The sequence below is a fragment of the Drosophila santomea genome, chromosome 3L (genome assembly GCF_016746245.2).
Source record: "Drosophila santomea strain STO CAGO 1482 chromosome 3L, Prin_Dsan_1.1, whole genome shotgun sequence".
Taxonomy (NCBI): Eukaryota; Metazoa; Arthropoda; class Insecta; order Diptera; family Drosophilidae; genus Drosophila; species Drosophila santomea.
In genome coordinates this window covers 3457716-3470830 of record NC_053018.2, presented here as the reverse complement: position 1 = coordinate 3470830, position 13115 = coordinate 3457716, and the positions used below count along the sequence as shown (strand labels likewise).

The window sequence follows — 13115 nt, the reverse complement described above, 5'->3', positions numbered from 1 at the left end:
GCGCCACAAAATCCAATAACAAGTGGTGCTGCCTGGTCACACTGCACGATCGGCATGTTGCCAGATGGTTTGATACACCGAAAAAAACATTGATGCATTTTACCAACGATCTTAAGCTAAAATCGAGCATTAAAACGTTACAAATATCCAGCCCAAAAACTACAGGTTTTGTTTATTTTTACGCAAGTAAATTTGTCTTTATTGAGTATTTTATTAAAAATCGAAGGTAAACTACTAAAGTTAAATCTTAGAATAAACGCTAAAACGATACTTAACCGAATTAATTTGTACCTGAACGTTGGATCCAAGTCACCTCGCATTGCCTTACAATTCCTCTTCGTCACCTAAAGGAATAAAAGAGGGCAAAGTTCCCAGTTGTGGACGTCGTCGAGGGCCTGGAGCTTCCGTTTCCGCCTGATCCGCTTCAGGTTCCTCCTGCTCCACGTCATTCGTGGTCAATATAGCCTCCGCCGGCTCCTTATGGGACCCAAAGTACCGTGAACTGGTGGGCAGCTCCTGCTCAGTGGTAGGTTCTTTCGCGGTATCCGGGACGGTGACAGGTTTACAGCTCGGTTTGGGACGCGACTTGACCTTGATCAACCGCTTCGATGGCGGCTTCTTACAGAACACACACCTGGGCAACTCGCACTTGCCCTTGCGCTCCAACTCGGGACAGGCAAACTCGTGACGTTTGTTGCACTTAAAAAGAATTGGAGTTAGTGGTTTATCAACGGAAATAAGTGCCAGACCAATTTACCTCGGCAGCCAGCGGACAGTAGCCGCGCACAAAGTCAATGCATATCTCGGTCTTGCTGCTCAGCTTCTTGTGTAGGTACGGGCAATCCTCGCGAACGCAAACGCCACGCAAATAGTACCGACAGACGGGCATCTTCTCCAGGGTGACATTATGGGACAGCAGGCATTCGGGCTTGGTGCATTCGCCGCGCAGAAAGCTGCAAGTGAAAGAATTTAAGAAGAAAACCGCATTGGGAACTTCGAACCTTGAACGCCATCGAAGGTTTAGCACTCCTCGCTTGGCCTAGGACAAACCTGACACAGATGGCGACCTGCCGCTTATCGTGCAGTTTGCGGCACTTGCCGCGATTGTGAGCTGCGCACTTGCCCAGTTTCTGGAAGATGGCACAAGGCACATTGGTCTTCACCAACGATTTGTTGAGCAACGTAAGACTTCTCTGTTTGGCGGTGATAAGGTGAGCTCGCGATACGTGATTCGTGGTACGTACAAAGACATTCAGTGCCTTTGGCGACGCCACGTAGGTAAGCCCACCGATATCAATGCGCCGCAGAATGCTACGATTTACGCTACTCTGGACAGCACCAGCTGCTGAGGGTGGAACTCTGGTCAGGCGGCAGCCGGATGGATCTAGGATGAACTTATTGCCGCTGACGAAGAGGGTTCTGCCAGACAACGTACGCTGCAAGGTCCTGGGACTCGTCGTTTTGGCTACCCTTGCGGAGGAACTGGCATCCAGCTTGGTTATCTTGTTTTTCGATATCTTCTTGTACATCACGCCGTGTATGCTGACCATGCAGAGGGATTTGTTAACGCCCAGCTTTAGCACCTGCGGCTTGGAGCTGTAATAAATGTTAAGTTAGTTGATGCACATTTCTCCGCCTTACAGAGTCGACTGTTGCTTGATTATCACTAGCGGTCGTATCCGAGTTTCATTACCTCAACTTTTTGGTGGCCTGCGCTTCATTGGTGCGTCTCAGGGCGTACTGTCCCACAAACTCGCGAAGAGGACGACGCTTCTTGACCAGCGGTGTACAGGTAAGTGAGATGGCACGCACTAATTTGTATCTAGTGCGTTTGGCAGGTGGAGGAGGAAGGGGGGCAGCAACCGCTGGCGCTGTTTTCAAAGCTCCTTGGCGCACAATCTTCCGCTTGGAAATGCTTACCAATGGAGGCTGCACCAGGCTGGAAACACTGGACACAGGTACTGGAGCAGCGGGCTTCACTGGCAAAGCACTGGGCTTGACTTGTGGCTTGCGCACGAGACAGGTGCTTGCTTTGCTTATGATCTTGGCGGGCGGAGGAGGAGGTGTAGCCATTAAGGGAATCGTTGGCACTGGCGGATCCTGTTGATAGTACGAGGCGGAAACCTGTTGCATCATAAGCTGCTCCTGCTGCTCCCGTTGGCATTGCTCGTACATGGCCCGTTGGCGATGCAGGAAGTGCGGATTGATGTGGATCGCGGGCTGGAGCTGAGGTTGCGGTGGCGCCTGGAACGCCTGGAAGGCCATTTGGAAGGGCAGCTGATGCGCCGTTTGACCTTGCATCTGGAAATTGGGATTGATGTAAACCTTTCGCGTCATGGACGGCTGTGCCTCGTCCGCGCTCATATGCGGCAACATTTCGTCACTTCCTTGGCTAAACCTAATGAATGAATCGTTGACTAATTTTGGTTCTTTCTCAAATTTAACACTTATTTCCAATGCTTCTGTGTATTGAATACAATGTTACGTTATGTATGCAGTGTGAACTTGAGCAGGCATGCGATAAATACCAAATAATACTGGAGAGTGAATGATTAAAATATACTAACAGATGTTTTATTTTTAAAAATAATAGAATTTATCTTATAATTATTTTAATCATGCAACAAATAAAATTTTTCGTATATTTGCTGATGAAGTTATGCAAACAAGCTATATAAACCATTTTAGAAAACTTTTTTTTCAAAGTTTTGGTACTTGCGGTCACTCTAAAAAACGTTTCAAGCTTATTGTGAATGGGCACATCATATGTGCTGCAAAACGTGGATTTCATTTGCCGACAACTTTTGAAACGAGCATTTTGAATCGAGATGGGCAAGGATCGGGGCAGAGGACGCAGGAATCACCATTCCGGGCCGTACAACAAGAGCAACTGGCGTGGCCAGAAGAAGGATCGCCCCCAAAACAATGGAGGAGGTCAGCGCAACAGGTACGTATTCAATCCAATCCACAATATCGTTGTTAACCGGCGTTTTTTTTTTTTTGGTGGATAGAAATGCGCCACCACAGAAGACCACGCTGCTGGAGAATCAAGTGGGCATGACGGAGTTCACTAACCCGGAGGCACCTGGTTTTACGGGAATACTCAAGTCGCGCTTCTCCGATTTTCACGTTAACGAGATTGATAGCAACGGCAAAGTGCTGGAATTGAGCGATCTCAGTGTGCCTAAAGTGGCTATTGTGGGTCTGTATTTGCCAATTGTACTCCATTTTAAAAGTGCTAATGCATCTAATCATACGACAGCTGTGGCCGACAAAGAACTGGACAACTGGCGGCAAGAACTGGAGGCAGTAATTGGCCCGGAAGTTTGGCAGGATATAGCCAATCTGGCCGAGGCCAAAAACGATCCTACGATCGAGCAAAAGGTGGAAATTGATGTGACCACTCTGGATAAGGATCAGCGAACACAAGTCCACCAGTTGATAAAACAGCTGTACAAGGGTAAGCTACTGTCCACCACCATTGGACAGCAGCAGGCTAAGCCAAAGGTCCAGGAGGAGGCATCTTTGGAAAAGAAGGATGCGGCTGAAGGTGAAACCCCAACTCAGGAAGACTCACAGGTGCCGGCAGAGGAAAAAAAGATTATAAGAATACTTAAGCCAAAGCCAGGACGCGGTAAGTACTAATGATTACCAAGGGAATCCATTTTTTATGTCTCCAATTCGATAGGTGATAAACGCTGGAGCTTTCCCGCGGAATACGTGACCTTCCTGGTGCACAAAACCAATTTGGTTACCAGCGATGTGGCCTCTATTTTCGCAGCACGACTGAAGTAAGTTAAAACAAATTTTAAATGCTTTACTTTACTAACCATATTTTCCGACAGCTTGCGACCATCGCAGGTGAACTACAGCGGCATCAAGGACAAGCGGGCGAAGACCACCCAAAAGTTCTCCATCAAACGTCGTACACCAGAGAGTATTTTGGGCGCAGCTAAGTGCCAACGGAATGTGCAGATAGGCAACTTTGCATTTGAATCCAACACCCTGAAGCTGGGAGACTTGCAGGGCAATCGTTTCCGCATTGCCTTGCGACACATTGCCAAGGAGAAGCGGGAAGAAATCGAGCAGGCACTGCAGTCATTGAAGGAACGCGGTTTCATCAACTACTATGGGCTGCAGCGGTTCGGCAACAGTGCCAGCGTGCCCACCTATGAGGTGGGTGTGGCTCTGCTCAAACACGATTATAAACTGGCCTGCGAACTGATACTTAAGCCTCGCGACTCGGATGTGGAGTTTATGCGTCCCATACGCGAGGAGTGGTGGAAAAATCGCGACTCCGCTGCGGCAGCTGCCAAAATCTACGGCGATAAGTTCATCGAGAAGAAGCTGCTGGACGGCTTGGCCAGATTTGGCGAATCAGATTACTCCTCAGCTCTGCGGCAGATACCGCGCAACATGCTTATGCTATATCCACATGCATACCAAAGCCTGATCTTCAACAGGATAGCGTCCAGAAGGATTAAGGAGTTCGGCTTGAAATTAATACCCGGCGATTTGGTTTATGTGGAGCAGGATCAGCCAGGAGTCGTGGAAGAGCAGATACAGCAGTCCGAGGCATTGGATGAGCAAAAGGAGGAGTCTAACGATGAGCCTATGGAAGCAGTTGAAGAGAATGAAGCCATCGAAGAGGAGTCTGTTTTCAAACGAAAGGTTCGCCCGCTCACAGCAGAAGACATTGCTAGCGGCAAATACAAACTCTCTGATGTGGTCCTGCCCCTGCCAGGACACGACATCACCTATCCCAGCAACGAGTGCGGTGCCTGGTACGAGGAAATGCTGGCGGAAGTGGGTCTCTCCTCGGAGCAGCTTAAGCACAAGGAGAAGACATACGCTTTGGCCGGCGCTTACCGCAAGATGATCATCTCGTCCAGTGATCTCAAGTGGAGCTTTAGGATGTACAACACGCCAGAGGATACTCTAATTGCCTCCGACTGGGAGCTGTTGAAGAACATTCCGGTTACACCAGAACCAGCTGAAGCTGAGGCCAATTACATGGCACTACTGCTGGAGTTCTCGCTGCCCACGGCCGCCTATGCCACCATGTTTCTGCGGGAGCTCTTGAAACAGGACACATCCTCGGCGTCGCAAACGCAGCTGGAGAAGCAGGCAATGGCTAAGGAGGACAATGAAAAGAAGGCGGTAACCCAAGAGGAGGACATGGAGGTGGCAATGGAGGGGCAGGAAACTGAGCAAGCGGAAACTCAGGGGCCTGAGGAGGTGTAGGCCAAGTGAGATACCAAAAATCAATATGCTCGGGAAATCAATTTTACGCGCGCTTCGTATCCAACTTCGAACCAACCACAACAATAACAATGCGCACGTGAGGACGAGGGCTGCTCTCTCGCATCCTGTGGCTCGCACCCCGTCTATCTCGCTCTCTCCCACACTCTCTCTCTCGCTCTCTCTCTCTCGCCTGGGAGAGTCCTTTTGGTCCTGTTTCTTTGACAGCGATTTCATTCGTTCGGTGGCCACCAACGCGAAAGCTCAAGCGACGCGCTGCGCAGTTTCCCCAGCTCAAAAGTCCAAGTCGCACGGTTTTCCCCATCGTTCTCAATGAAGAGCAATAACAAATTATTAATTTCTAACAAATAACCAACAAGCACGATCCCCCAAAATCCACGGACTTCAATCAATTCATCCAGTGAAGCGATTTAAAACAAATAAAAACCGAGGAGGCGAGACAAGGTGAATTTCCAGTTAAATGTAGCATTTAAACATTTTGGGCGCGTATTTTGAAAATACAATTTATTAAGGCGTAAGTACACATCAGACTCTTCAAATTGTTTATAACTTTTGGGGCGGACAAGAACATTGAACTGGCAATCACAGAACTGTACAATATTTGATTTTGGCTTTGGGCAGCTTATTGATTTTTGTTGTGTGCTTGTGCTGGAAATCAATCGATAATACGGTGTTAATACCAAGAGCTGGGTCCGGGGATTGCCAATGGGAATGGGAATGCGAATGGGAATAGGAAGGTGGCTGGCCGTAGGAGTAGTTCATATAGTGGCTTAGTGCGTCGAGGGTTCACCATGTACGTAGGAATGGTCGACTGTGGGACTGTGCGATTCAGTCGGTTCGGGGGGGTAGTGGTAGTGTGGCATCAGTCGTTAAGGGTGCACGACTCTCCTCGCTCGTTATGTTTTTGTTTCGGCCCACCGCGTCCCCCCTTTGGGAGTCCTCGAATTAATAAACTAAATGCTTGTTTTGGCGTCGTCGTCGCCCTGTCCCCGTGTTGTGGGGCCTTCCCCCGATCCGATCCAGACGTGGATATTGGACATGTTATTGCTTGCGCGCGCACTCTTTGACTCTTTGACCACTTCCCAGCAGCAGCAGCAGCAGCTGCGTCATAGTAGGAGTTTTTTGGCGTGGCTGAATTCGATTTTCCCTCGCCTATCACCTGCTCCCGCCAGTCCAAACTTGACTTCGGCCATACAGATAGCTTCCTGCTGCATTACTATACTATCCCCTCAATCTCTGGGCCCATAAATGACCTTTGGCGTCAATTGATGCAGACATGATGCTTTGTTTGGGGTTTACCATTCGTTTGGTAGAAAGGCTAATACAAGTTTAAATTGCTAATCTTAAACCACAATCAGAGTGAAGTATTTTAAACATTTGCTAAGTTCAAAAGTTAATCTGTTCTCATATCTTAAACAAAAGAATTAGTTTGAGTGTTAGGTTTAGTTATTATTATTAGCTAATGAGTCAAAAATAGGTTTAGGCGAACCATTTTCTTTTAGGGAAGCATAAATTTGAAAAAGTATCTTAGTATACGCTAAAGATAATTGTCCAAATATTTAAACTATAACAAAAAGGCCTTAAATATTAATCAATTATATGATGAGTGATGTTCGCTGCTTATGATGTTCTATCCTGACAATCTTCCTATATGACTATATCATCGATTTGCTCATCGTTGAGGGCGCGCAGATTGCATTTGCATAGGTAGGCCAGGATTCGTTTCTCCGCTTTAATGCGGTTCGCTTCTCCCAGTCCTTCAAGCAGGGCTTCTATCCTCCTCTCCGCTCTGACGGGAGCCACGGCCGGTGCTTGGACAGGATTTGTGGTTGGTGGTGCAGCTCCCGCCACGGCCAACTGCTCATCCATGGCCTCCTGGAGCGGATACTCCTCGTCGTTGACCTCGTCGTTGGATTTCGGTGAGCTTCTACTCAGATCACTCGAATTTCGGTGATTAATGGGATGGTGGTGATGCTGCAGAAATTTCAAATGCGGCAGATGGCTCCAATCGGAGCCAGCGCCTCCGGCCTTTTCCTTGGCCAGTTCCCGACGGTGCTTGGCCACCAAATGGTTCCAACGACTGACACAGGCATTAACTAAGTCAAAATATAGCGAGGAATGACAAAAATTTATAGATGTTATTAGTTTCTTACCATCTGTATTTAATGAAGTGGAGATGCTGCTCCAGATTTCCGGATGCCGCTTCTTATGGGCTTCGTAGGGTGCATTTCGAAGTTCCCGCTCATATAGCTTGGGATTAGCCCTAACCAACTCAATAAGTCGCGTGTCGAACTCCGACATTTCAATGTTGTCCAAATAAAAACAAATAAAAATATGTAAACAAATGGAAGCTAACCAATGAGTATGACCGTTGCTCCGACTAATAAATATACTGGCACAAGGGCAGTGTGTATTCACCACACCTTGGGTGGTGTGGTGGGATCGGCGGATTCAAAATACACACCCCACCGACTGGCGGCATTTATTGATTTGTTTATTGATTTTATCGTTGAACAGGAGCTGCCGGCCGCAGAGATGGCCGCCGAAAACTATCACCTTAAGTGGGACTCGCACCTCACCTATCTGAACTCTTCCATAGCCACACTTTATAAGTAAGTACTGCTATAGCATAGTTCGTACATATTTAAAGTTGTTCTTTTATAATTTTAAGCTGGCATCTATTTATTTGTTTATTGTTAGAAACATTAAATGTAAGAGAACCTGACATTAAATAACCTTTATTCAATATGCTCCTTTTTTAAATATTCTAATTGCTAGGCCTCAAATACGTAGAATTGCTCCATTAACGTTTCATATTTCCTCTTCAGAAATGAAAAGTTCGCCGATGTGGTTCTGTACAGCTCATACAACAGCAGCGGAATCCCCTCGGATATTCCCACGGTGGGCATCTCGGCCCACAAGTTCATCCTGAGTGCTTCGTCCCAGTTCTTTGCCACCATGTTCGAAACGGCACCGATCACCAATCCCAATGGAGTGCTCTATGTGGTGCTGCCGCCGGATCTTAGCCACCGGGCCATCCAGATCCTGGTTCAGTACATGTACAGCGGCGAGGCCACCGTATCCAACGACATACTCAACGAGGTACTGCGCGGCGGTGAGATCCTCAAGATCCGCGGCCTGTGCCGCACCAGCTCTTCCAATGGCGGTGGCTCCGGTTCAGTGGTCACGACCACTCACCACCCCCATTCACTGGCCGGGCATCTGCATCCGCGGGAGGCCAGCACCATGTACATGTCGAATGGCACTCGAACCGCCTTGCCGCCTCCTCCGCCGCCACAATCCACCATGTCGGCGCAACTGCAGGGTGATCTCTATACCAGCAAGCCGGGGGGCTCGACGCGATTCGCTTTGGATCACCACCAACTGTCGTCCCACCACAGCCACCTGAATCACCATAATCCTCAGCAGCAGTTTCGCGGACTTGGTGCGTCCGTGATGCCCAAGGACTCGCCCGTGATCATTAAGTCACCCAAATTGGCCGCCCACACGGGACTCCTAACCGTCGCGAGCAGCAGCAAGTTGGGCATTTCCGTCAACAAGGAGGTGGCCATCGATCCGGAGGACAAGTGCTGTTTTGCGGCACCCGGTCAGGTGGAGTCCCAGTCTCACCCGCCACCACCAACCTCCACAACAACGACCGGAGGAGGAGGAGCAGTGGGAGGTTCAGGTGCCCCGCCATCGCAGCCAATCTCCATTTGCACGGAGGTGGGCTGCAGCAGTTGTCCCCTGGCCGCCGGTCCGGGTGCTGACCAAGCGGAGACCACGCTACGACGCACGGAGTACGAGGAGCAGGCACTTCGTGAGCGGAACGAGGTGGGCCTGGTCTTCGAGAGACGTCTGAGGAGGGAGAGCGCCTGCGAAAGATGTGAGTACCATTACTCAGCACAGAAGATAAATACTAATACTATGCTTTGGATTCCCCTTAGCTCGAGACTACTATGAAGCACCTCATTTTGAGCACGTGGTGCCCTCGCGCCTGGCGGCCACACCACCTCCACCACCACAGCAGACACCACAATCACATCCGCCGACACTGCGACATCCGCACAACTTCCTAACCATCAAACAGGAGCCGACCGACTGGAGCAACAACCCACCAAATGCTTCCATTGCGTCCAACAACAACAATCTGGAGGAGGGGCCCTTGCGCTCGCCCAAGCAACCGCTCGACTTTAAGATGTCTGCCGTGAAGCTGGAGGTGAACAGGGATCGTGGAACACCCTCCGAGGAGAGTGAGGAGCACACGCTGCGCGACTATAACAACTTCAAGCAGCTGCTGGTCTGCGAGATATGTCAGAAGTCGTTCGAGGACACCAAAATGCTGGTTCGTCACCTGGGCACACATGCCGGAGATCCCACGGGCGGCACGGAGAGGAACCTCCTGCCATCCAGTGCCAGCGGGAGTGCCACATCCGCCTCCGGCAATCTCGCCCTGCGCTCTGTTAAAACCTATGTGCCAAAGAAACGACGCCGAGTTTCGGTGAGTACTTGGACATCAATACATCAATGGGCATTATTATAAATCAGATATATATTTTGTTATTCAGCAACAGGAGAACAACATGGATCACGACCACGTAACCCTGCTCTGCGATTTGTGCTCCACGTAAGTGTTTGGAGAAAGATATCTATTATAATATATAATATATATATCCCCTTCCAATGCACAGATCCTTCGATACGCCAGCGGAGTGGGTGCGCCACATGAACAGCCAGCACACGGAGATTGAGTTGGCCATGTTCAACAGCAAGAAGGATGGCGAGCAGAAGGGGTGTGTGTCCTAAGGGCTAGCAAGAGCACACTGATGAACTCTGTTCACTTGCAGCCAGCAGCCACCGCCACCTCCGCAGCCGCAGCCGGCGACCAGCAGCTCTTCCACAGTGTCCAACAGCCAACAAATGCAGCCAAAGTATCCCAGCTCCACCGCCACCAGATCAACGCACTCCCTCATGCTGCACAAGATGAGCAACAACGAGGCAGCAGCAGCAGCCACACCCACATCTCCTAGAGCATCCACCTCACCGAATGGCTAAGTGCAGGCATCGGGATCAACTTCATCACCATCAACACCATCGATTCGTTCTGGACCATTGGCGAATGAAACTGAAGCATTCGAGGGACTGGATGTCCATGGATAAATTTGAAAACAACCATATTCTTTAAATTTTTCGAAAAAAATCAAGTCGTTCCAATAATCAAAAGTGAGAGGGATGTTTATATGCAACAGCAAGAACCGTGATCAAAATGCAACCAGTTTGCATATTTTATAGAGCAACAAGCAAAAAATACAAAATTGGGAAAAAAAAAATTTAACGAAACTATAAACGAAACTTAGAATGGGAATCGTCAGGCAACGATGCAAAACAAAAAACAAAGCAAGAAATTTAGAAACGAAAGAAAGCAACATTTAACTCCAGTGTGTAGAATTTTTTTAAGTGTACGTATTTACTTAGTTTTAGCTACTTACCCCTTGTAATTAGTGTAACAACAACGCGCAATTGATTCGGGAAAAAGAGAACTATACAGTTTAATCATTAAAATTGTACGAATATTTTTAATGCTATTATTTTTAACATTTGCGGACATTTTAAAAATGATATAAAAATCAATCCACTTGAGTTTTCAAAAGAATTCCCATTTGTAGGACCAAAAGCAGCGAAGAGATATTTTTTACTTTTGATAAACAATTAATTGGAACAGCAAATATAGTAATCATTGTTTATTACTTTCCAATTGTTTTTTTTGAATACAATTACTGATAACTACTATTTATCGCGACTTGATGATGTCAGCAACTCTGTTGTATATGTACTAATACTTTTTTATATTTTTTGTAAGACATAAACGGAAATTTCGAGAACTTTTTTGTACATAGATTAAGTTTTATTTTGAAAGTCCGCCGATTGAAACTTTTTGCGAAAAGTTCATAAACTTAAAACTCTAAATGTATGTAGTAGTTCGAAGTTCAATTACAAAAACTTCCCCCCAAACAAACATGTAAAAAAATGAAATATAATATCTATATTTACAAGCAGGCGTGATTACTAACAAACTAAGTAGATGTATGTATAAACCGGAGGATAAATGTTTCTTCCCCAAAACAAATCGCAAATGTAGCAAAGCGTTTTAAATCGAAATAAACGTCTGCGATGAGAATTCGCTTTCAAAAGCGATTTCAAGAGCCGACAAAGCTAAGAGTCACGGTGCAAAAAGCTCGGAATATTCCCATCGATTATTCGCCTTTATAGAAACTTTATAAAAACAGAGCGCCATCGAAGAGAAAATTCAGTTCGGAATTCAACGTCGACACTTCAACAGTTAAGTGAATTTTGTTCAGTTCTTCAAGTAACCAAAATGAGTGCTGGTAAACATTTGGCCAAAGGTAAGAGAGAACCAGTTGTAGTCGCCGCCAAGAGAAACGCCCATGTCATTAGTTTATTTGCTTATTATTATTCATGAATCCAGTTCTCCAACATTCTCCTGATGACAGAATAACGACTTTGTATTTCATGATGTTACACAAATTCGCATGAATTATTGGGATTTCTTGCCAAAATGTTAGATATGTTGAGTAATATAACTGGCAGATGGTAAATAAACTTCATTACGATTTTTTATGACACTAGAAATATTTATATAATTACACCCGATATCTGACGAACCAAAACTTTAAAAGATAGCGTATCAACAAATTTTTAGCTTTATCACGTTTGGGCCCTATCAACATCAACTGTAGTGCAATGACTTGCTAATCGAAAAATACAGGGGCGGATTTTCGGGTTGCAACTTGATTTACTTGTACAACCCTCCATAAAATATTATAAAAATAACTTTGTTTAATATGCAAATACCATTCTTATCTGCTAACTGAAATATTAACTGGCAAATAAATGCATTTCTTAGGTTCCCCCAAGCCTGTCCTCCCCGACGATGGAGTGCTCCGCCTGTACTCCATGAGGTTCTGCCCCTACGCGCAGCGCGCACATCTCGTCCTGAATGCCAAGAATGTGCCCCATCACACCATTTACATCAATCTTACCGAGAAACCAGAGTGGCTCGTGGACGTGAGCCCGCTGCTTAAGGTGCCTGCACTGCAGCTGGTGGCGGAGAAGGATCAGCCCTCGCTCATCGAGTCGCTGATTATTGCCGAGTATCTGGACGAGAAGTACCCGGAGAATCCGCTACTGCCCAAGGATCCGTTGAGGCGGGCCCAGGACAAGATCCTGCTGGAGCGCTTTAGCGGCATCACCGGTGCCTTCGTAAAGATCCTGATGCACAGCACTGGTCTGGAGGATTACTGGGCGGCGCTGGACATCTTTGAGCAGGAGCTGACCAAGCGTGGTACCCCATTCTTTGGCGGCAACAAGCCGGGCTTTGTGGACTACATGATCTGGCCCTGGTTCGAACGCCTGTCCGTGATTGAGTTGAAGTTGAAGGAGGAGTACAACTTCGACGAGGGTCGCTTCCCCAAGATCAGCAAGTGGATTGCTCTGCTGAAGGCGGACTCGGTGGTCAAGTCCTTTTATGCCACTCCCGAGCAGCACAACGAGTACTGGCGCACGCGCAATGCCGGCAAACCCAACTACGATCTGCTGGCTTAGATCACAACTGAAAGTAAACTATAACAAGGAGATTTATTAATGCTCTAAATAACAATAATGAATAAAATATTTAATGTCATACAAACAATCAATTAATGAATTAATTCCAGATCCCACGGTACGGGGTTTGAATTTTGGATACAAGGGTACATAGAGGGCTGGGTATGAGGTGCATACCGGGTATATACATGGTCATCTCCTTAGATTAAGACTATAATCAAGAAATCATG

At 47.2% G+C, this 13115-nt stretch overlaps 5 protein-coding genes across 7 annotated transcripts; 3 read left to right on the top strand and 2 right to left on the bottom strand.

Moving 5' to 3' along the window:
- Nucleotides 1-171: 171 nt before the first annotated feature.
- LOC120449456 (zinc finger CCCH domain-containing protein 3) lies at nt 172-2490 on the bottom strand. Its single transcript, XM_039631927.1, has 4 exons — nt 1694-2490; nt 1051-1596; nt 758-953; nt 172-699 (listed from the first exon to the last, which is right to left on the bottom strand). Exons 1-4 carry the CDS (start codon nt 2374-2376, stop codon nt 325-327), a joined length of 1800 nt encoding a protein of 599 aa, XP_039487861.1. The 5' UTR covers nt 2377-2490; the 3' UTR covers nt 172-324.
- A 262-nt stretch (nt 2491-2752) lies between these two features.
- LOC120448446 (pseudouridylate synthase 7 homolog) lies at nt 2753-5780 on the top strand. Its single transcript, XM_039630460.1, has 5 exons — nt 2753-2947; nt 3012-3202; nt 3263-3634; nt 3689-3791; nt 3846-5780. The coding sequence occupies exons 1-5, from the start codon at nt 2829-2831 to the stop codon at nt 5242-5244; spliced, it is 2184 nt and encodes a 727-aa protein (XP_039486394.1). The 5' UTR covers nt 2753-2828; the 3' UTR covers nt 5245-5780.
- On the top strand, nt 5570-11435 carry LOC120448448. Of its 3 annotated transcripts, XM_039630464.1 has the most exons (8): nt 5683-5776; nt 7780-7874; nt 8091-9148; nt 9210-9763; nt 9831-9889; nt 9954-10055; nt 10110-10360; nt 10392-11435. In XM_039630464.1, the coding sequence occupies exons 2-7, from the start codon at nt 7798-7800 to the stop codon at nt 10315-10317; spliced, it is 2058 nt and encodes a 685-aa protein (XP_039486398.1). In that variant the 5' UTR covers nt 5683-5776; nt 7780-7797; the 3' UTR covers nt 10318-10360; nt 10392-11435. The 3 variants fall into 3 exon arrangements, with proteins under 3 accessions (XP_039486399.1, XP_039486398.1, XP_039486397.1); XM_039630465.1 differs by having other exon boundaries at nt 5570-5706; nt 10110-11435; XM_039630463.1 differs by having other exon boundaries at nt 10110-11435.
- Nucleotides 6727-7633, bottom strand: LOC120448455. The gene is made up of 2 exons (XM_039630473.2): nt 7416-7633; nt 6727-7358 (listed from the first exon to the last, which is right to left on the bottom strand). The coding sequence occupies exons 1-2, from the start codon at nt 7561-7563 to the stop codon at nt 6910-6912; spliced, it is 597 nt and encodes a 198-aa protein (XP_039486407.1). The 5' UTR covers nt 7564-7633; the 3' UTR covers nt 6727-6909.
- Nucleotides 11436-11541: 106 nt separating the features above from the next.
- LOC120448454 (pyrimidodiazepine synthase) lies at nt 11542-12973 on the top strand. The gene is made up of 2 exons (XM_039630472.1): nt 11542-11666; nt 12188-12973. Exons 1-2 carry the CDS (start codon nt 11639-11641, stop codon nt 12883-12885), a joined length of 726 nt encoding a protein of 241 aa, XP_039486406.1. The 5' UTR covers nt 11542-11638; the 3' UTR covers nt 12886-12973.
- The last annotated feature ends 142 nt before the right edge of the window (nt 12974-13115 follow it).